Source organism: Ciconia boyciana, chromosome 2, assembly GCF_034638445.1.
Source record: "Ciconia boyciana chromosome 2, ASM3463844v1, whole genome shotgun sequence".
NCBI classification, from domain to species: domain Eukaryota; kingdom Metazoa; phylum Chordata; class Aves; order Ciconiiformes; family Ciconiidae; genus Ciconia; species Ciconia boyciana.
The window spans coordinates 90,632,370-90,660,199 of record NC_132935.1 but is presented as its reverse complement, the minus strand read 5'-3'; the positions used below and the strand labels follow the sequence as shown (position 1 = coordinate 90,660,199).

The 27,830-nt window shown below is 39.6% G+C and overlaps 1 protein-coding gene across 2 annotated transcripts in view; it reads right to left on the bottom strand.

The window, feature by feature from the left end:
* Positions 1-27,830, bottom strand: part of LOC140647919 (cadherin-6) — a 106,405-nt gene that overhangs the window by 34,234 nt on the left and 44,341 nt on the right. The window contains exons 2-3 of one of the 2 annotated variants that reach the window (XM_072853132.1): positions 25,910-26,050; positions 19,881-20,236 (exon numbers count right to left, since the gene is read on the bottom strand). In XM_072853132.1, the coding sequence (XP_072709233.1) occupies positions 19,881-20,108 (228 nt within the window). In that variant the 5' untranslated portion in view covers positions 20,109-20,236; positions 25,910-26,050. The remainder of the gene's footprint in view (positions 1-19,880; positions 20,237-25,909; positions 26,051-27,830) is intronic. The other variant, XM_072853130.1, reaches the window with a different exon arrangement.

The following is a 27,830-nucleotide window of genomic DNA, read 5'->3' as shown; positions in this document are numbered from 1 at the left end:
AAGAGCGGTGGCAATGGGGTGTCTTCAGCACGATGAAAAGGAAAAGGCAAGTGAAAGCTGTGCTGAAAGTATTTGTACCATGAGCATTTCTTTTTTTTTTTTTAATTTCTGGAGTGAATATATTTACAGCATTTGTGTTCATCTCCAATAGATAGTATTGCTTCACTTTAAAAAAAACACTCCAGGAAAATTTTACCAGGGTTTTAAAAACTGAGTTGCACCCATGCTACACACACAGGGATTACTTCAACAAAGCATGTGGGAAGAATTTAACAGCGTCTTTCATGTGCTTTTGAGATAAGACTATAAACTGATACAGCATGAAAACAGCAGATCCAATTGGCATTAAGTTGTACAATTCATTATTGCCCATCTCTGGTATTATAGAGTCATGAGCGATACTCCAAAATGTCAGCAGCACTTCCAAAAGAAGCAGCGTTAGCGTGTTTGAACAGAGGTGAGGGACGGCGGCTCCCCGGCTGGGTGACGGCAGGGCCTGGCAGCCAGGGCCTGTCCCACCGCCCCAGCCAGGAGCAGGGCAGCCGGGGGCACCGGGGCAGCCCCAGCCCTGGGCATCCCCCGGGCCAAGGCCAGGACACAACGTGGGCCCGCAGGTGGGCCCGGCTCAGCGGAGCCCACGGCCGGGCAGGGCAGGGCTGTGGGGAGCTGGAGATGGGCCCTGCTGCGGCACCGCAGGGGCAGGGGCTGACAGCCCCAGGGGGCTGACATGGGGTCCTGGGCCCTGGGCAGGTGGGGGAAGCCCTGGGGGCTGGGCAGGGACAGTCAGGGCTGGCGGTGCCTCAGGACCCTTTTCTAACCATGCTAAATTCACCTTGATATGAAACTGTATGAAACAGCAGTACCAAAACTGTATAATGAAAGTGAGATCCCGTATATTTTAATAGGTTAAGGCTAAGCACTAACTTTTTTGTGTGTTTAAATGGAATACATTAGAGAGAAGCGGCTTTCTAGGACAAATATTTGTAACAAGGTTGTACTGAAAATGTACTTTTATAGCCGTGGTAATTAAATTCCAAAAAATTGAAATTGCAGGCTGTGGATATTCGCCAGAATGAAATAACATCCCTCCTCTACCTCACTCTATAACACTGATTTAAACAGCATAGTTAATCTCATTTATGAAGTGGCTTTAGGTTATGCAAGATGGCTGTAAATTGCAGTTTAGCTCCCACTAATGTCATATTGCTGGTTATGATACCTGGCAATTCAGTGGGTAAGATGGTTTTCCATCCATCCTACAGACCAAGTTCTGTTTCCTGTTGTGAATATAACATCCTACTCGCTGAATTTCAGAGCAGTTACTGAACCTCTGCAAAGATCAAAGTCAATTGACCTTGGGATGTACACACTGAACCATCAACCTACAATTATCCAGAAATAAGCTGCCTGTTGCGTCTTATTATTTGCTTGTATTTATAAGAGGAACTTGCTATTCTGGGGTTGCTGTGGTCACATTTTTGTCTCCTAACACAATAATGAAATAGCCAGCAATTATTAAAATAGTAAGTAGGCAGTTGGTAGGTAGCTAACAAAGAGAATCACAGGTTTACCCTTGGCAGTATTCATAGCACATGATTTTGCTCCAGATTGAATAGATCCAAACAGCAGAGTTCTGTCTAGTAATGAACAAATTCAACCACATATATTGCTTGAGGTTACACAGGGCAATGCTACAGCATTTACAAAAACTAAAGCACTCAAAATGAAACTGCTAATACTATAATACTGCACACAGTTTCTATTTCAGAATAATTACCACCTTGCACTCTGCCCTGTCTTTTCTGGTGCTCTGTATCCCTATAGCATCAACCAACCTCCTCAATTAATATCATAATCAACACCATTAATATCATCAAATAATCAGCACCAAAGTTTTTACTCCACTTGGTGACTCTGTGTTAAAAGGAAAATGGCATTGGTTTTGCACATTAGGTAATAAGTATTTATGTATAATTTGCTGAAATTTAAGTATAGACTTCTTCCTGATGCACAAAAAAATACCCCCAAAACACTATCTATGTGTTCCATATACCTACATATACACACACTATATCATGTATGATCAGGGCAAATACCTACACAAATAATTTATTCCAAGCCATAAAAGATCCTTTCTTCTAAAAAGATATTCCACAAGATCCAGAGAAAGATCCAGCATCACCAGAAATGACAGATTTCCTATGGATGTGTGTGCCATGTGCTTATGGCCTCAATTATGCTAAGCTCTGGTTCCTTCCATGCTCCACATAACCTCTCTATCTGACTCACTGCTAAGGCAAAGCATCCTGCTCTCCCTCATATCACTTAGCCTACTGTGTGGTATTTTATACTTCCTGCTCCAACCTGTGTCCTCAAAACCTCTTGACTGCAAAATGCTGCTACTTCTTGTGTTTCCTAAATACTGGCTTGAGAAGAGACAGCATGGGCTGTGGTTGGTGGCAGGTTATATGTGTATATATGGAACAGCCACTTGACTAAACAGTCAAGGCACAATGTAGGTTCATTTGCCTTATGCAGCTACTGTTCTTCCAAACTGTATATGAAATTAATGGTTTTGATCCTTTATTCCTCTATAAAATTTAACTGAAAGCGGTAAATGGGCTTAAAAATTATTTAGAGGCCAAGGGAGAGAGATAGAGGCTTAGAGCGCTGAAGCTAGTTATCTGCTCAGGTCAGATATCTGGAAGGTTATGTCAAGACTTAGGTACCTACCCTTAGGGACCACTATTTAAAAAATGTAGCTTAAATTTCTGTTAAAAATGGGAGGATAGATGCTAAAAAGAATTTGGAAGACAATGGGAGAAAGATGCTACAGTGCTTCCAACTTTTCTTGGTGTTCAGAGAAACTAGAAGAGTTGATTCCTTTCCATTCTTATATAAAGTATTTTGAAGGTTATGGGAAGATTTATACTCTACATCCTCAAAAGAGCTGGAAAGACAGAGTTTGAAGTAAGATTCAAGCAGTGTCATTTTCAAAGAAAATAAAACAACAAAAAAAATTTTACAAGATTAAAAAAAAAATGCAAACAGATCCAGGCTTACCAGATGACAGCACCATGATTCCAGATGTGCAGCTGTCAGAAACAGCACTTTCACACAGGGGCTGTTAGACTGCTACAACAGACGTTTAAAGTAGATTCCCACTTTTTTGTATCTCCTCACTAACCCAAGATCTGCTGTCCTAAGCAATCAGTAGTCTTCATTGTTCATCACTTTCTTGACCTTACAGATATCATGGTTTATAGAACACTTAAATTAGTTAAGTATAGTAAGTGATTAGATTACTATAGTAAGTATAGTTACCACACTATAGTTAATACAGTAGACCTGAATATGGTTCAGTGTGACTGATTTGTGAGTGTTTCAGTTTGTTAATGCAGTTTTAACTTGCTTGCTTCCCACTATGCCTAGTGAAGAAAAAGACACAACAGGTACACAGTTCCTATTTGAAGAAATTGCCCCTCTGGTGATTAGAAAGAATCTTGTTTCCAAATTAGATGTGCTGTTCTTGTGCCAGCATTGTTTTTCTGTTTTAAGAACCTCCTCTCACACATATACATTCTTTGTCATCCAACATTTATAGATAATAATTCCATATGCTCTCATTATTTTTCTTTGCTAGGCTACTAGCCTATATACAGTCTTCGCTTGCAAAATAAGCATTTCTGAGTCTTTAGCTGGAATCCTGTTTACAACCCCAGTCTCTCGTTTTCAAGTCAAGTGCATTCCAAAAACAGCCAGCGAAGAGAAGGCCAGATATGAAGGGCTGATGATCCTAGTCATTTTTCTGTAATTGCTACATTTCAATTGGCCTTCCTTCTGTATGAATGGACACAGGTCTTTGAAGAATGATGTTAATATTTTCCTATCTCTATTAGAAATGAGTACAAACTTCTGCCATTTTCATTTCCATGTCAAACTAGCTTCTTCCTGTCATCCCATGACTGATTAAAACACGCAAGTTTTTCTCCTTCTCTTGCTGTTTCTAATTTATGATTATTCATTGTGTATTGGATTTTTTTAATAACTCCTATTTCAAGAACATTGCATTTTTATCCTGTTTCTATTCCTTCCATTTTGAAGAGCATCCTTTTCTTCCTGTAGAATATTCTGGTCAGCAATAAAGGATAAGATTCAGTACTGACATCAGGCATGCAAACATTAAATCTGTAGTAAATTGCAAACATTAAATCTGTAGTAAATTAATGAAATAAAGCACTGATGAATTACTGAGATTATACAAGATTTCTGCATTTTGGGGTGTTGGTTTCTTTGAGTTATTGGAAAACATACTATATCCTATTTGCATTCTGCTTACTTTTTTGGTTTTGTTTATAAGAGGTTGTATAGCAGAACCAGAAATACTGTCTCATTCAGCTGTTGAATCCTATTCATATAATAATACCTAACAGACTATGTTTTTATATAAAATTCATATCTGCTACTTTTTTAAGGAAACCATATCAGCCCTGATTCCATGGAATCAGGTATATTAGAAGAAAAACTCGGTAAAAAAATAAAAAGAGAAATTGTAAAGGATAGAGGGATCCAATACTTGGACTATTAAAATGCAAATGAAATGTTTTATTAAGATAACCACCTCAGAGTATGCCGGGGAAAGGGTAAAACAATAATGCCCTCTAAAGGCCCCCTTTAACCTAAGTACTGGTTCTTAGCTCTAACCCTGAGGTTTTTACCAAAAAAAATCCATGAGATTCAAAAAAATGAAAAAAATGCTAAAATTGCACCCACTGCAAATGGGGAAAAAAGCTATATGTCAGATAGAAGTGTTCAGTAGCAGCAGTATCATCTGCAAAAAAGATTGTCCTGATATCAAGAACTACAGGAGGAATAAAAAAAAACCTAGGAAAAAAAACCACCAGGATGATGCTATCTTTCTGTTTCTTGAGAGTATCAAAGCATCAGTGATTTTTCTTATTCACTCTCAAAAGTAGGAGTGCCAATCTATTCCCTGTAAATGAATGACACTAGGAGAAGCTAAAAACCAGTTTTGTGCTGCTGAACTACTTCAGGAAATGAATGGACAACAAAGCATTAAGAACATTTCAAGATTCAGAAGCAACCAGGTACTCAAAAGGCAAACTGAGAATAAAAGATGGTGGCATCTGATTTCAAAACAAACAAACAAAACATAGAAAAGGCACTATAATAAGAGTATAGGGTGCTGGAGTAAAGAAGAAGGAGTAAGAAATAGAGTATAAAAGGCACTGGAATAGGAATTTGTCATTAGACCAGGGACAAGAGGCAAAGTGCTCTCACTTTGGAACCTCCAGGCTCACACCCTCCAGGCAGGCTAGAAGGCTCCTTTCATTCTCCTTTTCTGAGGGCTATATGAGGGGCCACATGGCCTGAGATAGACAGGGTCAACAGTTTGGCTGATGTTGTGATCCTTGGTTTATGGAATAGGCTGCCCAACAGCAGTTGGGAACTTGTTCTATTTTAAATATTTGAAGCTAAGAATAAACATCCATACTCTGGTGACTCACACATTTATTACACACCCTTCAAAATCACAAATGGGTTTTCTAACCTGCAGTGCAAACATGCAGCCACAGCTAATCAGCTCTCCAAAAAATCAATTGGAAAGTGTCAATCCTTTCAACATCGCCTAGGGCCTATCAACTCTTTTCCCTCTTGGGTTCCCCAACTGCTGCAGCTCTTCATTGTGATTAAACAGGGATAATGGCACAAGAGCTTTTGTCCTGCACTGCAGTACATCAAACTAGAAAGGTCCCTTATTCTGTTGCCCCTTCTCTCTAGGGGCAACTCGTTATCAGATCTTAATGAATATTTAGCAAAGCTGCAAACTAGGTAAAGGTGTCTCCATGTTCTCCTGAGCTGAGTGCTGCTCAGCTTTTCTGTGGTAATGCAGTTTTATTTGTTCCTCATCCTATTATCTCTAAGGACAATTATAGCAGGAATTTACAAAGTTTGCCTTTACAAAGACAAACAGGTCTTTAATTTATAAGGCACAAGAGACTGTGGTGTCAAGTCTGATCTCTATACATATGGGCCCTTGAATTTCATGTTCTTTCATCAAACTTCTTGCTTTTCTTTGAACTACTGTATAACAGTAAGAAAGATAGCCAATCTTCCTTTTAGACTCTAAGGAACTCAAAACAATTGTGCCTCTGAGTAATAACTGACCTCTCATTTAAAAAAAAAATAAAAATCCTTGGTTGTAAACTGAATTTTCCCAGTTTTACTTACAGCGGTTGGGTTTCATTATGCCTTTGTCTGAAAGATTAAAGAGCCCTCTCCAGCTAAACAGTAGTGATGGTAACAAAAGAGCATTGTACAGACTTCTGCAATTACCCTCACAAAAGCATGGAGAACTGGTTGTTCTCTTAAGAAAGGCCAAGGCAGTTTAAAAAAAACTGTTTTATGCTTTTTGGTCCATCTATTTCAGCATCTGGTATTTCTTTATCATACTGACATCATCCCTTTTTGCCAGTGTTTTTAAACTGTGTGGTAGCAACGGTACCTGGTAGACATGAGGAATGATTTTAGTTGAGGCATCAGCATTCACTTACTAAAAAGCATAAAGGACTTGGCCACTTCCAGACTTGTCATACCCTAGCTCAGGTACTAAGAAAATTCTCCTACATGAATATCTGAGCAGAAGATTAGGAGAGATTAAAAGTTTTCTTACCTAGTGTATACACTTCAGTGATCAGGAATGAAAATTCAAGCCTTTGAATCCTTGAAAGCCATAAAGAGCTGTACCAGCCATTTTGTTTTAGGAGACAGTCTTTCTCATCACTGCAAATTTACCACCATAACTGAATAGTCAGCCATTGGATTCAAGTGTGAGTCTTAAAGACTAAACGGGAAAATTAGTTCGAGGCATCACTGATGATTTCTTTGGTATAAAAAAAAGTACAAACAAGGAGTGAAGCACATTTAAGTGTGTCTCTTTGACAACACACAAGATATGCAAGGGAAAGATAGGCTTGTAGCCGCAAATACAGGACTGGCAGATTTTAATATTGTCTCTGTCACAGTCTTCCTGTCTGATCTTAGACAGATCACTTTTTGATACTTCTACATTCTCCCTGCAGTAAAATCTGGGTTGTTAACAATGTCCAGTTCTGTACATAATGATTATAACATGATTAGAGAGCCTTGTGTGTAATTTATTCTGTGTTAGTTTGTGGAAAGACTGAGGATTTTTTCACTGGAGTAAAGATTAGCAATACTGTAGCTTTGCCACAGCCTGCTGCATTTAGAGGGTGGGGGGATGGCCTATTCATAATCCAGCTGCAATGCTAGAAAATCTAATTGCTCTCAGGTGTTTTTTATTATCCACCAGCTGAAGGTTACTGTCACCACAGGTTAGCTAAGGGATGGGATAGACAGGGGAGTTTCTGCACTCTGGGGCTGGCTATATTAGCTCAGATAACATTCTGAGGTATCTTAAGACTTAGGACTTTGTGGTAAAGTCAAAAGGAATATATGTGCTTTCATTTTTACCAGGTGAGCTGTGGGGTTAAGGAAAATTAAGTGCCTAACTTGTAATGCCTTTCAATGGGAATACAATGAGTCTCCAAAGGGATACATGTCTCCTTGGGAAATCTCTCCCCTAAACCGCCATTTTTCAGTGAGAATTGTGCATACAATTCAAGAGCACCAACTTTTGTTATAGCTTTTTTCCAAGTCAAAGCAAAATAGCTCCAATATTCTGATATCCTTGTTTATCTAAAAGACAGGTATGTTCACAGGAAAAGGTACCTACAGCATAGTTAATGTACCTCCACTGTTTAAGCCTACTAATTAAAATATAAACTATGCCCTATTTTCCTTTTTTGCAAGAAAAGATACTCACTGAGCCAAAAAGCTGAGATATATATCTTACCTTTTAAAAATTACACAGGAAAAAAAAATCATATGAGGTTTTTTGTGTACCCAGCCATTTTACTGCAGAATACTTTTGTGGGTTTGATCTAAATATTTTCTAGTTAATCTGAAGGTCTTCAACTGACTATAATGGGACTTCTGTCCTGTAACTGCATTACTCAATCAAAAAGGGAACTCACATAGTAGTAGATGACAGCAGGTAGTCTACTGAGGTTAGGAGAAAATATTTTTTTCAGAAAAGAGTACATTCAACAAACATGCACTTCCATAATTAATAATTTGTTTTAGTATATGTGCCTTAATCTCTAAATTGTGTGATGTGTATAGTTAGTGAAATCAGTCTGTATTATATGCCCAGCTTTGATTGCCTTTGATTTCTCAGGGAATTTACCCAGGGACAGTTGTTTAGTCTTTATCAGTGGCCAGAATTATCCATTTCATCACTGAGAAAACGTTTTCTTTGGACTCATGAACTTTCAAAAATGCCTCAAAATTATATGGTAGGCAAATACAGCACCTTAATTAAGGTATAAGAACAAGTACATTTCTAATTCAGTGAAAACTTCTACTCTCCTGTGGGGATGGGGGAGAATATATCTTAAAGATGAACTAGGAAAAAACAAAACAAAACAAAAAAAACCCCTTGGCCTAATATCCAGAAATGTTTTTACTGGGATATAGTTGAATAAAACATCAGGCTTCCTCAGCAAGTAACAGCTTCTCAGTACTCCCTGATGGATGCGCTTGAAAGCAAATGCTCATCCTTTGCTTACTGACAAAGGTGACCCTTTGATATTCTGAGCACTTGATGCTGACAATCAAATCCTGAAATATGTGTATGAATTTTATATGCTATATAAAAGTGTGTGTGGCAGGGAGGAAAGTAGGGGGATGGAGAAGGGAGGATATAGACAAACACTAAAACAAATGACAACCCACATTCAGATTTAAATGAAAACTTAACAATAAGGAAATTAATTCATATCCACAGGTTTAGTTGAGTCTTTAATCTGTTTGCATGGCTGCATCATCTAGTTCTACAGTTCAGAAGTTGGGGAAAGGAAAAATATCTCCATGCTGTCATGTTCCCCAACTTTGTATCTAAACAAAAGTTTGTGTTGTGTAAACAGATAATTAAGGATTTGTGTGAGACAGCAGGCACAATCTAAAAGGCTGCACATTTAAATCTCAACAGGACCTTCCTGATGAAGGCTGCTCAACTAGGAATATGTTTATGGGAAACCTTAGCCAAGGCTGCCATTGAGAAAGATTCTTCTTTCAAATGAGTATTCTTCAAAGTGCATTAGTCAGGATGTGAAGGGGTAGCTTACATGACTTGAATGCTGCAACAGAAGGATGTAGGCCCTTTAGAAAGGCCAGGAAGGCAAGGAGGTGGATTAGCAAAAGATCAGCTCAGGTAGATGGAGCTTTGCTTTGGAACAGGTGACAAATCAGTCAAGAGCTTGTGGATAAGAGGACAGACCAACACAAAACACCACCATAGGCATCTGCTACAGACTCCTTGCTCAAAGAGATTAAGTAGATGAAGCCTTCTTTAGACAGATGGAGGAAATCCTGTGATTGCAGGCCATAATACTCATGGGGAACTTTAATCATTCTGCTGTTTGCTGGAAGGGCAATATGTCTGTGTGCAAGCAACTCAGGTTTCTGCAGAACGTCATAAGACAATTTCTTGACCCAGGTGATTGATGCGTTGACCAGAGGATGCATTGTGTTGGACCCATTACTCATTAATAAAGAAGAACTGCTCAGGGATGTGAAAGTGCAATTTGCCCAGAGGCCCCAAAGATCCCTGACCCTAGCAGAAAATTCTGGTAGAGTGAAGCATTATCCACACCAGACAAAGTCCCATAAATTAGGAGCCTTTTAAGTAAATTGGACATATTCAGTTCCGTAGGACAACACTGGATACATCTAAGGATGGTGATGAAATGGTTTCTTTCTATAATGTCTGAAAAGTCATAGTGATTGGGGAAGGTTCTTAAATTCTGAAAATAGGGAAAGTCACACCCATTCTAAAGAAGGGCAAGAAGAAGGATCTGGGAACTAGAGACTGGCCAGCTATACCTCAGTTCCAGGGAAGGTTATAAAGAAAATCCGCTTGGAAGCTAAATCCAGGTACATGAAGAAAAAGAAGGTCATTTGGAACAACTAACATGGATTTAGTAGTGGAAAATCATGCTTAACTAACCTGATTGCCTTTCATGACGGCATGGATGGCACTGTGGACAAGTAGGGAGCAGTGGATATTGCATGACTTTAGCAAGGCCTTTGACACAGTCTCCCATAGTATCCCATAGTAGACAGACAAATTAGTGAGATATGGACTGAAAAAATTTTCAATAAGGTGAATGGAAAATTGGCTGGATAGCCAAGCTCAAAGAGTTGTGATCTGTGGTATGAAGTCCAACCGGTGGCCGATTACTAATGATGTTCCTTGGGGGTTGATACTGGGGATCAATGCTGCTTAATGTCTTTATTAATGACTCAAATGATGGAATGCATCCTCAACAGTTTTGCAAATCATAAAAAAAATGGAGGCTGGCACTCTCAATGTTGAGAAGGTAGAGCTGCTATCTGGAGGGACCTCAACAGCCTGGAGAAATGGATGGATGGAAATCTCATGAAGTTCAGCACAGGCAAATGCAAAGTCCTGCATCTATGCTGGAATAATCCTTTGCAGCAGTACAGGCTGGATAGAAAACAGTTTTGCAGTGAAGTATCTGGGCATTGTGGTAGACAAGAAACTGAACATGAATCAGCAGTGTGTCCTTACTGAGAAGAAAGCCAACTGGTTTGTTTTAGCAAAAGTATAGCTTGTTGATTGAGGGCATTGATGATTCTCCTCCATTCAGAGTTTGTGAGAGTACAGCTGGAGTACTGCATCTAGTTTTGCTCCTCCTCTGTACAAGAACGACATGAACATATTGCAGTGAGTTTACTGAAGGGTCACCAAGTGGTTTAGGGGGACTGGAGCATATGATGTATGAGGAGAGGAGAGAGAAAATGTTTTATTTCAAATTAAAAAGAGAAAGCTTATTGTTGTTTACAGGTACCTAATGGGAAGTTATAGAGAAGGCAGAGTTAGAAAAGGCAGTGATAGGATGAGAGGCAATAGACACAAGTTGCAATGAGGGAAATTCTGATTAGATATTAGGAGGAAAAAAAGCAAAGAAAGGAGAGATGGTTAAGCACTGAGAGAAGTGCCCACAGAAGTTGTAGAATCTCCATCCTTGGAAATACACAAAACTTGACCAGACACTGCCCTGAGCAACCTGTTCTAATTGGACCTGCTTTGAGGAGGGGGTTAGACCAGATTATAGCCTCTAGGGGTTTCTTCCAGCCTTAATTATTCTGTGAGTCTATCTGGCAGGAGTGATATTCAGTCCCAGGCTTCAGGTAATAGTTCAAGATCCAACATTGCCTGTCTAGGAATGTGTGTTCATTTTGACTGGAGAGCCTGGAATTCTTTTGGTGAGAATACTTGTGTCTATGCTCTCCCCATTATACCGTATCTAGTATTCATGAAAGAAAAGAATTCTCTCTGAAGCACATATAATTGGTGTGATCCTATCAGTCTAAATAATCTAAAAGGAATTTTTCATAAAATATTTTCTGTAGGTAAAATAATAGATATTTGCATGAGGTGGGTTTATGAGATGAATGGTGTAAATCCTGACAGGCTTTGTTACTTGGAAGTAGCATTAGGCTTGAGCTCACACCAGTTTACAATTACCATGAATAGACATGCAAGAGTTTTCATCCACAGGGCAATAACTCTTTGCCTGCAACCCCCTTGGCAGTTGTTATTCCCTATGTATACAGGACATTCTGTGAGGAATTTTAGCAGTTGTAAGCAGCATTATCTCTGCTTTAAGCAACTGACCTGAAATGTGTAAAACCACAAAAAGAGCATGGAGTGGAAAGAAACCATGAATGCTCTGACACCTCTGTTTTCATGCCCTTTAAATCCTCTGCCGGTGCCCTGATCAGCTTGATTGCAAGGGCTGCGAGGTAGGAGGAAGCATGTCATAGAGCCAAAGGTACAGTCATACTGTTTGGTTCTGTCTTTTAGGGAGAATTTAACCTTCCATTAATGATAACATGATGCTAAGCACAGAAGTTATACAAATGACTTGACTTAACTTGATGTTGCCTTCCAACATGAAGATATAGTATGGGCAAAACTTACAAACACGCTAAAGATGACTGAATGATCATTATGTGAGCCTGTGTGGCACAGTAAAACCTTCTTTGTTCCAACAGACATCTAATGGTGAAATATTGCTTGATGTTTCACAAAGAGACAAAGTAAGAAATAGTGCCAGATAGACGATATTCCTATACAGAGAGGCCATTCCAGCTGAGCTCTTCTGGAGCCCTGCTCTATACAACACTGCATAGGCAAGTTGGGGATAGAAGGACTGCAGTCTTCTTTGGATGATATGACTCCAAAATAAACAACTCTGAAAAGAAAACAGTGGGAATGATAGTTCTAGCATAAACATTTGCTGATCTGTTTTTCCCCATCTCCTTTAATGTACATTTTTAGCTTCCAGCTCACTTGGTGTTTTATTTCTTTACAGCCTTTGTTGTTCTCTTTTTTTTTTCTTTTGTGAAATTAGAATAGACAAGAGAAAGGACTGATATTTTTCCTTTCTCCTTTCCTTCCAGAGGGTGATTCTTCCCTTTCCTTCATCTGCCACCTCAGACTTTCATGATAACTACAAGCTTCACTGAATCCTGAAGTACTTGCAAGTGCATGCTGAGGTTTGTTTCACCCCATTAATGGCGAAAGCAAGCCACAGTCTGCATTAGTGTATATGGATCAACAGTAGGTATTCACATCACAACGCATTTTCAGTTTGTGTTTTGAAATGTTACACTGACTGGCCACAGCTCTCAATCTGCTGCTGCCCCACTGTGAACCTGTGTTCACCAGCGAGGGAAATGGCAGCAAAAGAAAAGGGAGTCACAGACAATATGAGTTTCATTTAATGAACAGATTTCTCTAAGCTTCATTGTTTAATATTTTTGGTGAGCCAACTGTAAACAACAAATGGTGGAATAAAAATTGTTCTTTGTCTTGAGCCTGAAAGAGGGATTTTCTTCTTTAGCTGTCACTAGCCTGCAAGTTCTATATTCATGACATTGCAGCTTTATAGTGAGGACTTTACTGTGCTATACAAGCAAATAAGAAAATGGTAATCACAGCTCCAAAGAGCAGTGATCTAAGTAACCCAAAATAAAGCATGAACTTCACCTGCAGTCTCTCATTGGGGAGGAAGATTAACGTGTTCAGCTGTTTTTCTATAGCTAGAAGTCTAGGGACACACAATTCAGGAAGACATGCAGATTGCTTACAAGGGTAGTACAGGTTGATCTGTGAAACGATGTGTCCCAAAATGTAAGCACTGGTATGAGTGTGTCATTAGCACATGGAAAACAAAATTGTTTAGTTCAGGGCACAAAAAATGAAAAATAAGGATTAACAGAAATATTGGCTTGAGGGTCCCAGGATTTGCTTGCTTCTCCAGGTGGAATGGGAAGAAAGGGAGGAGGTTATGTACCGTTACACTGTAAGTACCATCATGTGCCATAATGTAGGAAATGTGGTATGTTTGAAACAGATGGTTGTAAGGCTCTTATATTGTGTAATATATTTGGATACAAGGATGATGCCAAGTAGATTCACAATTATGATGATCGTAAACATTAACCATGCTATATTTCCTGCCTTTTCATTTTCTGAATAACATTCTTGCCCATCCCACCCATTTCTCATTATCTCCTTTCTTAGCCCCCATATGACGGTATAAAATCTGCAAGCTGTTTCTGGCTTGTCATCCTGGGCCTCTAACCTCTCAACTGTCCCTCATTTCAGTGTTATCTCTATTCCACAGAGACCGACAGTACAGAGAACTTCTATCAGCGCCAGTAAATCTTTCAGAGAGGAATATAAGACAAGTGTGTGTATGTGTGTGCAATTCAATATAGGAATGAAGGGCAGTTGGGAAAGTCAAGTGGTGGAACATAAAATATGAATGATGGATGAGGAATAAAGGAAGTGCAGATGTGCCATGGCATTTGTTCTACCTTTTAAGAGAATGACAAGTATTCAGCTTATTGAAGCGGGAGGCAGGTGACCTAATCATTTAAACAGGGGGGGAAGGAGGCTAAGAACTCTGATTTTTTTTTTTTTTTTAAATTTCGGTTTAGAAATTTCTGACTTTTAGCTGTGCATGAGGTCATTTAACCTCCCTGTACATCAGTTTCCTCATGGGTAAAAGGCTGGTCTGAATGCTTCTTTCACCACAGAGTTAAACATATCATTGCAATTAACTAATATTGGTACATGTAAAGGACCCTGTGACTTTCTTGTCAGGAGCAAGGGCTGGAGTGCCATAAATGGCCCGCAAAAGCCCTATGCCCTGCTAAGAGAGAAGTTCCTCTACAGAAAGTGGTGCAGACAGCCATTAGTGCAGACATCCTCCCCAAGGACCACAGCACCCTCACGCAGATGGTGTGCTGGGAGGAGCCTAAATCTGGAAAAGTGCAAAACTTTAGTCCTCATCCTTCTGCATGGTGAAGGGTGTGGAGGTCCTCTGAGAGGCACAGTGTAAAGTCACATTTCATGTGCACATTTAGGTGTGAAAGATACCATTGAGGACTTGCCAGGGACAGGGGTCCAGCCCAGAGCCTTGTGTACACTGTGGGCAGTGCACCCACAGAGCACCTTATATTGACTGATGCAACCTAGGAATGACTGATAGCTGTCTTCAGTTTTGCTGTGAGCCATTTCAAGCCCAGGAATTGTTCAGGACTGAGAGGTCATTCAGAGACTTAAAGCCTGGCTCTTGGGCTGCCAGATGTCCTGGAAGTGGAGTGAAGAATCTAGACCCAGAGAAAGGATATTCTGAGCATCAAAATAAATTGAAAACTGTTTTGAGTAGACTCTCTGAATAAATAGAAGGCACAAGTGGAACTTTTAATTTTAGGCCTGGTAAAGATAACAAATAGTCACTGGTTTTGGAAGAGGAAACAGCAGGCATCAGGTGAATATCATAGTGGAAGTCACAAGGTAAAGAAAACAAATACTGAGCAAGTGTTTGCCAATAGAACTGCATAAAGGATGTTAAAAGTGCAGATGGGAAGAGTTATTTTAGTTTGACTTTTCACATCTTGCTTTTTTGGGGGAACAAAAGTTTTGATGGTAAGTACAGAATGCTAGCATGCTACAGATCTGAGAGAAAGTGAAGGTTTCTCTTGCTAGTTATCACATCATCCAATTAAGATATGAGACCTTTTAACCATTGGAGTAATGTGACCCATTACTGCCTCAAATGCTGAAAATGCATGGACTGTATTACATGACAATAATTTTCCTTGTTTAAATAGCCCCTTGTGTGTGCTCACAGCCAGATATTTTTGTCTCAGTATGTGACTTAGTCCCACTACTTGCAATGGTTTGGAGAGTCTACCTTTTGTTTGATTTGCTTCTGGTGAAATACACTGCAATGAACGGTTCTGCTTGCCTTCAGAATAGTTGTAGCCAGAAGTAAAATCAAGGAAAAGAAAGAAAGACAGTACTGAAACTGTATTGTGATACCATTTAGGTCATCCTCTCCTCCTCCAAAGCAGGATCAACAGTACCTTAAACCATTCCTGACAGGGGGGAAGTTACCTTTCCCAGTGGTTCTTTCAACAGAAAACAAAAGGATTCTGGTTTTGCCTAGAGTAATGCAGTATCCTTTCTGCTTTGCCAAGCCACATAGCAGCAGGACTTTGACTTTATCTTCCTTGAAAAATTGAGTTGTCAGCAGAGGATGATTGTTTATGATGGGTTGTACAGGTAGTAACATCAGATAGCTTCCAGGCGAGGCTACTGCTTGAACTATATGAACATCAATAAGACACAGCAACAATGAAAAGTATGTCTGGAAGTTTCCTTTTAGTGCCAGACAGGCAGAGTGTGACAAAACCGTTCCACAGTTGTGCCTGTTGTTATTAGGAAAGCAAGTTGCTCCATTCCACTGCAGGCTTCCAGAAGCTGTTTCTGGGTTAATGAGTAAGATTTAAGACTTGTTCAGATCTTTCTTTAGTCTAAAAGAAAGAGGCATCCTATCCCTTTACATAACAATGATTTGTAGGCTTGTGCTTTAACAAGACCACTCAGTGATGGATGCCAGTACCTCGATTTTATGTAGCCAATGGGACAGACGTGCAAAGACAGCAAGTGCATACAAATGGTAAATATACCTTTGAGTATAATCTTGGAACAGGGCAGATTTTTTTCACTCTTTTGCCCAGGAATATCTGAAGACCTCTAGGGAACATAGCACATATTTCTATATACAGCTGCACTACCACTTCATCGTTTACCTGTGATTTAGAGATGCATTCACCCCAGCCCTTTAAAATCGTACTAAGCAGCCACACATACAACTAGATCTCTTTTAAAACCCAACTCAAATATCGCAGATTTTGGCTAGGTAGTAGTGCTGGGCACTTCTCTACTTTGAAGCTCATGTAATCCTTTTATTTTATTTTGGGATTGAGTCCCTGCCAAGTGCCATAATTTTTGAACCAGAAGAAAAGATATCTTCAGGTTAAAATGTCACTGTGCCCATCAATCACACTTCAATGAATAGCTGTAGTTCACAAGTTATTCAGCAGTGCAATGAATAATTCCAGTCTAGAACTTTTCTGCAAGTTCCTTATATTATTATGTCTGAGAATAACCAAGACTGGAGGTGTGAATTTCTACTCTTTTTAAAAGGCTTTATTTCATGAATATACAGGAATTAAACTCAGGAATACAAGAACTGGATAATAAAATGGTGGATCTTGTGTCAGACCCGCAGCATACAATCAACTTGTATTGATAACACTGGGAGCTTCTTGTTGGCAGCCGCATATTCTTGTCTAGTGTGATACAGCAGCATATTTGGGCTGACAGTAAAGTGTGTAGCATACAAAACTGGGGAGCACTTTTTAATAGCTGGCAGTACCCATGGGTACCAAAAAAGGGCTACTTTATTTCGTACGTGCTTAGGCAATTATCTTCTAAAGAATGGAAAGCATTTGGGTTCACTGGGTATAGAGTATACAGGGTATGGAGCACAGCAGTGCTCTGGTCCATGACTCCAATGATGCTTCAGCGTTGTCTTCAGTATTGCCTTGAGCTCTGTCTTCAGAGACATTACCTTTCTTTTTTATTATCTCAAACCTGAATGCATTCCCCTTCACTTTTCTTCCCCTTCTCTCTAAAACTATTATGATATAAATGTGGGTTTTGTACTATAAACAGTTACAGGATTTTACAACTGTAATTTGGGCAGTTTATAGAAATAATGCTGTTAGAATCTTTCACAACAGACTTCTTATATCTCAAATTTTGATGTAGATGTTTGCATTAAACAGATGCTAACAAATGAAAAGACAAAAGTAAAACCAGACTGAGTAAAAGAATTTTTTTTTCTTGTATCTTATATGGAATCTTTTTTTATAATTATGATGTTAATTCCCACCAGCTTTAACCACTAAACACAAAAAACCCCAGAAGATCCAGGTCTGACTGCTTGTACAGTAAGACATAAGCACAATTCCCCTTTACATACATATATTGCTATTGTTTTAAAAGTTTTTCCTGTTCACATGTCTTTATGATATAAGAGAATAAAAAGACTATCACCAAATATTCTTACCATTTTTGGTTCATATTTAAGGTTAACATTTAGTCCTCTGAGAAAAAATATGCTTCATAAACATGTTCATTATCCTCATTTGCCCACACCAATCAAGTTTAATTGCTCAGTTAAATTGCCTGGTTACCTCAATTTGGAAACATTCAGCTGTTTCCATCATTTATCCTTACACCAATACTCAACTTTCTCTAATAATAAATGGCTGCTCTTCCATGCCTCTTGGCTAATTGTTCAATTACAAGGGTGTGAGCAGTTCTGGCATTTGAAAGACGTGCGAAAGGCCACTTGTGAACAGCTCAGGGACACAGAATCAATGACATTTATACATTATGTGTCATTTCTATGCTTTGTAATAGTAAGTATATTAAAGTACTAATAGGCAGAAGAACAACATTTTTTTCTCTCTCAGTGACTCCAGTTCAAACTTTCTTGGTCTTCTGATCCAACTAGACCATTTTTTAACTGTCTCTCAGCAAACTCATCCTGCAGGAATATTCGCTCCCCCATCAGTCCTTCTGAAGCCAATAGCTTCTACTCTTAGTTCTGCAGTGGAGAGAATGGGGGACTAGGGGCTGAGCAGGTTTAATGTCAAAATTCACAGTGAAAATGACAAGCTGTAGGACTCGCCTCAGCACCACAGGCTTTATCTTTGGAGAAGGAGATCCCCATTACCCTGATCCCCCCGAGTAGACTGTGAAATAGGAGAGTGTATGGCGGACTGCTGTCTTTCAATTTGTTTTCTTTTTTTTTCCTTGACTCCATATTTCTTACCTGTTGTGTTTTTTTTCCCCTTCACTGTCTCATCTTCTGTTTTTACTTGTGCTCTTTTTAGGTAACATTTTTCTCCCATCTGCTATCCTCTACCGCCATTTGATGTTCCTTTCCCCTCCTCTATCTTGATTCCTCTTTGTAAAGCTTCCTCTCCTTCCACCTCTGTCTTTCTAGTTCTTCCCTATTAATCTCTTCTGGCTTTTTTTCTTACCCTCTTATCTTCCTTCTCTACTTCTCCTCTCTAAGGACTCTGTGCCTTTGGCTTTTTCCTGTAGATTGGGCTCAATGGTACCCTTCATGAATGCTGATTATCCTGGTCAGAGCTCTATGAGTATTACACCAGCTGAGTAGCTCTTCATTTGAATCATGCCTTGCAGTCATTTAGCAGGAAAGGAGTGTCACATCCAACTTTGACTGACAGCTGATTGGCAGGCAAGAAAAGCAGCCACCATCTCTCATGGGAATGCTCAGAATCTTGCAGAGGGAGATAAAATGTCAAACCACTGTGATCTGCAGCCTTTGCTAAGAGGCTTGAGAGATCAAACTAGATCAGTCACAATCCCATTTTAGTTTGGAAAACTAAGCTGTATTGTTTCTGCTTTGAATGTCATCATCAATAGCATAATTTCTGCATTCTGCAAGAAAGACTTCTATAGACTATGGCACCTTGGGCAATGTAGACTCACTCTAGACTTATCACAGGTGCATTAGCTCTACAATTCACGTAAAGGTTGTTACCTACATGGAGGTCTGCTACTCAGGCAGGTGGATATTCTCAGACTTAAGTTGTGATTTTTTTTTAATTATTATTTTTTACAGACCTTTTCCTAACTGTCAGCATGTTTTGAGCTTAGAAATTTTCAGCTGCCTGCTGCTTCTTAGTGTATAAGCACAGTGTACTCCAACTCTTTGTAAGAGCACGGCTTGTGGTATTATGGTCATGTCACACAGTCCTCAGTGGCACCACAAAACCTCATGGCTGCAGCATTGTTGTGTGCAGTGGGGAATAAAAAGGGAAATGGTTGCCTTTTGCTGGGTAGAGAAAATCCTCACCAAAATATGGGTACTGTGAATCCTAAATATCTTGGACCAAAGCCTCTTCAGGTTTATATAGTTTGACTCTAGCAAAATTAATAAGCATGAAGGAAAAAATGCATATTACATTTTAAAGCTAAAAATCTGGCCTAGACAACCCTATAATTAAGCTGCATTATTTCCAGACAAAAATAAAAAGGAAAATCTTTAACATAATTCTGCATGTTTGGCCATGGGACTTGCTGGTTAAATGAGGAACTTCCTGTTGTTGATTACAATTTAAAGCTGAAGTGTACTAACCTTTCTGCTGAATTACTCCTCAGCAGAAGCTGGGCAGACAGGAAGGCAAACTAAAAGTTGTAGCAGGCATTGTTCTTGCCTATTTGCTATTGCTGGCTTTCCAGTGCTTCTAAAATCAAAACACAGATGCATATGAAAGAATCTTACCTTGCCAACATATTGGTAGTCAGTTCCTGTGTATTCCTCCAATAAAAAAAACTGATTCCACATCCAGCTCCTTTTGGAACGATGGAGGTCTCGCCTGCTGTTTCCAGACAATACCAAAACCTTTTCCGTTTCTGAAAAGCCACTAGTCCTTTTGGATAATGGAGTTAAGAAACTTTGGTGGGGCTGACCAGCCCAAAACAGCAGCCAGAAGCAATGGTAAGTTCTCATCACGGCAACACAAGAAGGTCTAAATAATGACTTGTTTTCTTGTCCTCAAACTAATCTACTTTACTGCACTGAATCCAATCTCATGCCGTCTTCCTTCTTTAAATAGTCTTTGCAGTCTCAAAGGATCTCTGAAAAGAAAAATAACAACTTTTTGAGCATTTTCAAAGGTACTTAACTTTCATCACTATAGCAAATAAGTCCATAAAGTAGAAGAGTCATAGCAATTGTTGAAAAGCTGGACTGTTTCTGGTTCAAAACGTTGCAAGAGGTCCTTCAAATGATCTGAGTGAATTTATATTGAGTAGGAGGAAGGAGTCCTGATGTTTGGGGTTGGGGGGGGGGTGATGTTTCCCCTTTAACTCCATTTACTTCCATTCGTTGACTAAGGCAAGCCAGGCATTTCTCTTTTTACTGCCTGGACTTTGGGATGTAACTGATTAGTTTCTGACTGGGGATCTTGATGAGGTTACCTTATACATCGAAGAAGGGCTAGCAAGAGTGCACACTATCTTCCCAGGAGGCATTCTGTTGCTATAGTTTTGGGCTGAAGAGCCTGGACTTAGATAACTCCAGGATTTTTCCCTCACATTTAAGGAGTTTTGCCTTTGACTTCATTTAGGAAGGGTCAGGTAAACAGGTTAGTGAAATAAATGTGCATATTTGTCAATATCTCCCACATACTAGACCTGTTGGATACTGCATAGGAAGTAAAGTGGACATTTTGGTTTTCTTAGTTACCTACTGCCAGAGTTTTGTACTGAGTTTTAGATCTTCAAATACATAGTTATATACATAAATGCTTTCATTAATAACTTCTAAAAATAAAAAAAACCAATCAGCTAGTTCATCTCTGCCTGTGGGTTCTTACTAGCTTCTGCTTCCTACTATTATTAATACTAAATATCAGTGCACCTACAAAATAATTATGAAAATGATCCCTATCTCTGAAGACTGCATGATTTTCATAATGAAAAAAAGTTATACATACAGTATCACAGTGTACTGCGGACAGTTCTTCTGTTTTTAAAAAGTTGAAAGCTTCTATTCAGGAAGAATAAATGATACTATGTGTCTCAGGTAAGCAGTCATGCAAAATGCCTGATGAACAGCTTTGGAACATTTCATAATCTGAAGACATCAGAATTAGTTGACAGAAACGTTCCACAACATATATCTTTCATAAAAACTTTGTTAAATTTTTAGTCCGAAGGGATACATACTCTTAGAGAAGCATCATTTGATTAATTTTCATTTGATTTTGCACAGATGCTCTTTGGAAAAGTTATTTTTTTCAATATTCTGATCAAAAAACAGTAAATCATTCTGAACCACCTCAAAATTCAACACAGCAGCTCTCAATATTTGTAAATAAAGATTGTGGAATGACAGTCTGACTATACCAAATTGAAAAGAGAATTATTTTTTTGTTTTATTTTGTAAGCATTTCACACAACACTACTTGGATCATGTTCTATATCAAAGGCCAATTTTTTCCCTATATTATGTGTGTTTGTTTTTTAAAAGGTGTAAATCAGGCAGAATTTAGCCTTTCAGCTACACTGACAGAGTTAAAGAATTTACAATGCCTCGGGTTAGCCACTCTTCTGGTTGTCATTGTTCTTAGTAATAAATTGTATAAAATAACCTCAAGTCTCTCACAGTTCTTCTTAGTAAATCATTTTCTATAAAGAAATACCACTTACTTTTTAGATGGATAGTAGCTAATGGAACAGGGCTGCTCAAACAATATTGTTTTACTGCTTCATAAGGTAAAATACTGTAAAAAGGTAACTTCTGGGTGAGAAGGAGTCAATTTTTTAGCATTAAGAGGAAGAATGGAAAAGGTACAATTAATTCTGAAGCAGTGTAGTTTCCTCCGGAGAAGAGGGAAAGCTTCTAGTTAGCTCTCATTAATGCCAGGGGACATTTTGTAGGTAAAAAAACCTCTGCCCTGCAGGTCATGGGAGCTGTGTCCACTTAGGGCTTTTGAGTGTTGCGAGGTAGACACAGACACATAGGTGTATACACACATACATGTAAACATGCACACACACAGATATAACAGCAAGAACAGACCCACTGCCCACCACAAGAAGACCTTCACAGAGGAGGAACAGAAAAAGCCAGTGTGACGAAGCTTGACAATGTGTTCAAAATTGCCTTCAATGCAATTCATGGAGCACCGGCAAATAAATGTGCAAGTCACTAGAGGGGGACACGGGCAGATTCAGGCACCAGGCTAGGGAGAGCTGAGGTGGCTTTAACTCTCTCCCACTTTTTATAGTCCCTCTTATCCTCCTCCTGTACCCTTCCAACCGGCATGGGGTCTTGTCCTTTGCAGCTCTGTCAACATCCACTCCTGTAACCCCCAGCTCTGAGTGGACTCTGTTCTGGTGGGCATCTTCCCTGACATGATATGAAAAGAGGAGATTATGTCTCACGCAATACCTTTGAGGTCCATTTTCTTGCCAGGTTGCTTTGCGGGGAGGTTGGGGCCTGCCCAGGTGAGTTAATTAGGGCCGCAGGCAGCGGCAGCCCTGGCAAGCTGCCAGGTAACAGCATGCCCGACATGATCTGTGCTTGGAGTGCAGACGTGAAAAGACGGATGAGACGGTAGCTCTGGCTGTGCACACGTAGCTTGCCTTATCAGGGAGGCAGGGTCTGAGGTAGGGAGTGCAGCATATGAGCAAACCTATTATTTTGCTATTAGTGAAGTCTGCATGGATTGCTGAGGCGTGAGGGAGTGAAAATGATCACTTGACAGGCTCCCCCAATGCTCTTCTCATTACCCCTACGGCCAAATCCCGCAGTGGGGCTCCATACCTCTACTCCTGTACACAATGTTTCCTGAGCAGTGCTGCCTGGAGCAGCATTACCTGGACAGGATTTGTGCCAGCTTTTTAAAGGATCAGTCCTTCAAATGCCAATTGCCAGGAAACAATTATTCCTGCGGGGGAATTTTCTGCACTTGAAGTCAGCTATATTTCACCGCTCTGATGTCATGGGAGAGGTTTTATAGTGGCTCATGCTGAAATATAACTCACGAGAATGATATCATAGCTGTGAAATACAGCCTTTTACTCTTCTCTGCAGAGATGTGTCCAAAATGCTGAAATAACAGCATGATCCCATAATGTCCTTCTTGACTGGGCAGTCTTCATGAAGCGGCAGAGCAGCTAAGCCCTGGCAGCTTCCCTGTGAGTAGCAAGAGAGGAGCCATACCTTTACAGACCTTGGCTTAAGTATGCAATTGGGGTAAGTACCAACTGAAGTCCAGGGTGTCTTTGCCCTATAGGTGCTGATAACTGTTTTACGGGTCATAGCGATAAATTCAGTTGAGTGAATAAAAAGGACAGGAGCACTTTACTCTGAGCTGAGCCTTTAGTAAAGAGTGAGCTCCTGTGGCTCTTAAATGCCATTTTGTGCTCCTGTCCCAATGTCTCATGCTCCAGAGAGGTCTCCGCAATGTAATAATTTTTCTCGTGCAATGTCCTTTCTTTATTTTGAAAACAATTCATTCACCAGGGATATTTTATTTCCTTTAAATGGAGATGTGCAAATATAATTGATGGGACCTTGGGATGGGGGCTAAAATTTCTTTGTTTTCTTCACATTGCACAAAGACAAGCAATAAGACAAAAGAGGCGCTTTAAACATGGCATTTCTCTCAACCATCAGCTGGTCAGCTGGTTGGGGAACTTGCTGTGTTAATCAACTGTCAAGAGTTAAAAATTATTTTACTGTACAACAGCCTCAGACAACTGCCTTAGCTCTGTCAGCTCAAATATATAGCAAATCTGGGCTTTTTACGGGAGAAGAAGGAATCTGCATACCCAAGCTTAAAAAAAATCCCAGTCTAACTTTAGGTATGATGATTGTTAACATAAAAGCAATGTCACTTGCAGTCACAGAACTGTCTTCGGTGTGACAAGTGGCAGATTTAAAGTTTATGTTCATGCCTTTTTGAAGGATCAAAACCTCAGACAATTGCTTAGTCACTATAAATATCAACTTACTTCTAAATTATTTCCCCTAGGTGATGATATTCATAGTCAACCTTTCTATTCACCCTCTTCCCCAGTATCTCGTTAATGTCTTAATGCCACCAATGTGAGAATTCAGTGCAAATTTACACCCTTCCAGAGAAATACTTAATTATTTCAACTATAAATCAAAGAGGAAATGTGTCCATTGGAGTCACTCCTATGAATCAGGGACCTCTGCCCTGGAGATGCCTTTCTGGCACAGTGACAGGCATCAGGTGCAAGTTCTTGGCATGAGGAACCCCAAAGAGGTTCCACCTCCGCTCCCACTCAGCACTGTGGGTTGTGCTGCTCTTCCCAGTTGGTTGGTTAAATAAATCAGACTAGCAAAGAGCCCTCCCATGAGATGGGAAGGCAAGGAAAGGGAAAACATTTTTTCTTCATTCCTTTCTGTTCGGCCCCATGGTATTTCCCCCTCAATAGACTCTCAAAGGAATATGCTTTACAATGTGTCCTAGACTCTGGACTTGAGCATAATTTCTTTTCAGATCCCATGCATTCAATTACGTTTCTGTATGTATTTATACATCTCGGACGTTATGGGCCGCTGATTATTATATTTTAAACAGCCTCTAAATATGCCAACAACCATAAGTGTCTCTGAAGTTTCTGACAACCTTTATTCAAACAGAAGTGCCAGTATAATAGATCTTTTATTCCCTAGTCATCTAGGTACAGTTTCATTGTTTGAGGGTTGGGTACAAAGCTTCACACATTAAGATTAAGGTCCATTAGTACACTGGAATGAACACTAATTGTATTTTCAAGAGTTGATAAAGTACTGTTATTCTCACACTGAGACTGAATGAGGAGGTGAAAGTTAATAGAAGATGTGGCATAGCAGTTTAGAAAACTGAGCATGGGAAATGATACTGATATACCCTGGGTGAGTGTAGTATGGGTCTGAAAATTCAGCTAACAGGAATAGTTAGTTTTAGGTTTTGTTTTGTTTTGTTTTGTTTTTTCATTTATGTGACACAATAAACTGCATCTATCCTCATGGAGATTGCTTAGGTTCTTGGGGAAAAATGCACAAAGGCAGAGAATAGACCTTACTCTTTCATTCTAGCAGATTACACTATGAATCCACCAGTGCATGTGCTTTTACTGCCCCCAAATCAGGTCTGATTTATGGTTGGTGATGCAAAGATGCAGACTAGTCCCTGGCTTCATCAACAGCTGTATTATGTGAAATGTCTACCACAGCCTGTGAAAGAAAAGGAGGGTTCTGCCCTGGAAGAATATAATTTATATTTAATTTTGCAGAAGATGTGGGGATGCACTAAAAATATTCTGATATCATATATTCTAGATGCTTACCCAGCCAGCACCAATTGAGTTTGCCAAGCAAACTGACCCTGCTTAAATCGCAAACAATTCTACAGAGTAAACTGCCAGCCACAGTAATGACCGCAGGCTTCAGCTTCACAGTTTGCCTGTGCAGGACAGTCAGTTGCTAGTCCCCTGGCGAGACCATGCAGTGAGAGGTACATTCCATACTCGCATGGTCCTACTGGAAGGACCTTCCCCAGCTCAAACATCAGGTGCAAGTGTCTAACCCATCAAGCCTGAGAGAGAGGAAGACATCAACACTTCGTTGTCAAAGCCTGAGGAATGAAAGGTGGGGAAAGCATTAATGGGGGAGGAGGATAATGGCCAAATAGTGAGTCCTGTGTTTGCTGTGTAATGTGTGACAGTCTGTGGTATGGAATGAGGCATGCTAGGTAAGGATCTGATGATCATTCGCTTGGATTTTACCTTGTTGCAAAGTCATGCCAAAGAAGCAATGTCCAAGTCCCTAAGACAACTTGAATGACCAGAGGAGCCAGGACCCTAGGCTGTGCTCAGGGCTGTCCTCGCAAAAGTGAAGTATGTGGTTCTGCTATCCCGCAGGCAAGACTGCAAGGAAAAGATTAAGGCTGTAAGGAAAATCTGAGAAAAACTACTTTCTCATCATGGGGCGGGGGGAAAGATTAAAGTAGCAATAGCTGCACAAAGAAAAGAAAGTATTCCAACTAACTTCAAAAAATAGAGGCTTCCAAATTTATCATATTCACTTCTTTTCAGTGTCATATTCATATATTTTAATATATCATATTGATATATTTTCATGTATAGCAAATAATTCCTTGCTAGATATTTTCAGTAATAGCTAAGTTTCATGTGCTCAGAAGCTGTTACACTGCAGACTTGTCCATAATTGACTTGGACTTAAAAAGCAGTTGTTGAGTTTGAGCTTACTTTACAATTATATCTCTCTTACAACCAGTCAGATCTGAAAGTCTCCATCTAATAATTTTCTCAAGTGTGAATTGGCTTTTACAGCTCTGAAATCCAAATGCCCTTTTTCCTTCATTGTCCATGAGGCATTCCTTTGTAAATATCAGTCATAAACAGAAAAAAAAGTCAATTTTTCAGTGTAAAGATAGCTGATGAAATTTTAATCTTCTGGTGTTCACTTTTTCTGATATCTTTGTTATATAAACCCATATACTCTAGCGATCATTCCTGTAAATACACCTCTGAAATAACAAAACAGAACAGAGCCAAGAAAGAATTCAAACTGAAAGATTTGTGGTTTTAAAGTAGAGGTACTTTCTGAAGACATCAAGTACACAATGTAATTGCAGCCAGCAGAGGTTGATTATAGTGTCTTTCAAAGTCATTTTTTAATTCAGTTCTCTCAGCAGGAAAAAAGGTCCAGAACTATAAAAATAACTAAATGCAGCAGAAATGTTAAGATAACTACTACCTCCATCCTGCCTTGGGATCTATTAACACGGGCCTTGTGAACAATGCAGCTGCTTTAACCCTAGTGGACCTGAATGCACACGGACACCAGCCTTCACAAAAGCACACACTGACAAAAGAGGGAAAGTGAGAAGTATACCTCCCTCTTTAGTTCATGAATAGCAGTGGCAAAAGATGACTGTATGACTTTATTCAGTAGCTGGTGAGTGAATTGATGCTGTTGTTTGTCTGCTCTCAGATATTTTGATTTTTTTTCACCTGGCATTTGAAAAGAGCCTTAGTGTCATCTTGTTTCAGAGATGCCTACACTAAGTCTGTATTTAGCCACACTGGGAGCATATCATTTCTCCACTGTGCATAAACAGTCTCAGCACACAAGACAGAGGAATGGCACAGAAAAGGAAATCTTGTTTCCATTGTATGGTTGCATTAAATGACTTTTCTGTGGTCATTCAAGAATATCTGTAGTGGGGCTGCAACCTGGACTTAGATTTCCTGAGTCATACAGCAGCATTTTAATCACAAGGTTATTCTTCTTCCTTTCTGATGCCAGTCCAAGACATAATATCTGTGCTTTAACCACCATGTGCACCTTTGCTGCACATACTGGCTGGATGTTGGTGTATGCTGAAGGGTGTGTGGACACTGTAGCTGGAGCACCTGGAAAAGGAAGGCTTCTAGCTTCTTCTGCCTTTTGCAAGTGACATGGGGACAGGCCTCCATGATATTTCATTGTCCCCCTGAAGAGGGAAGCATTCTGCTAATGCTGCATTATCATCTAAAACAGGGGATAGGTATGTGACTAGCAGGTAATACAGAATAATACTGTAAATTATATTAAGTTGTTCCTTGATGGAGAGAAGACTAAAACAGTTAAGCAATCAACTACATTTGTTAGGAGAACAAATCCATAGCACTCCTACTGATG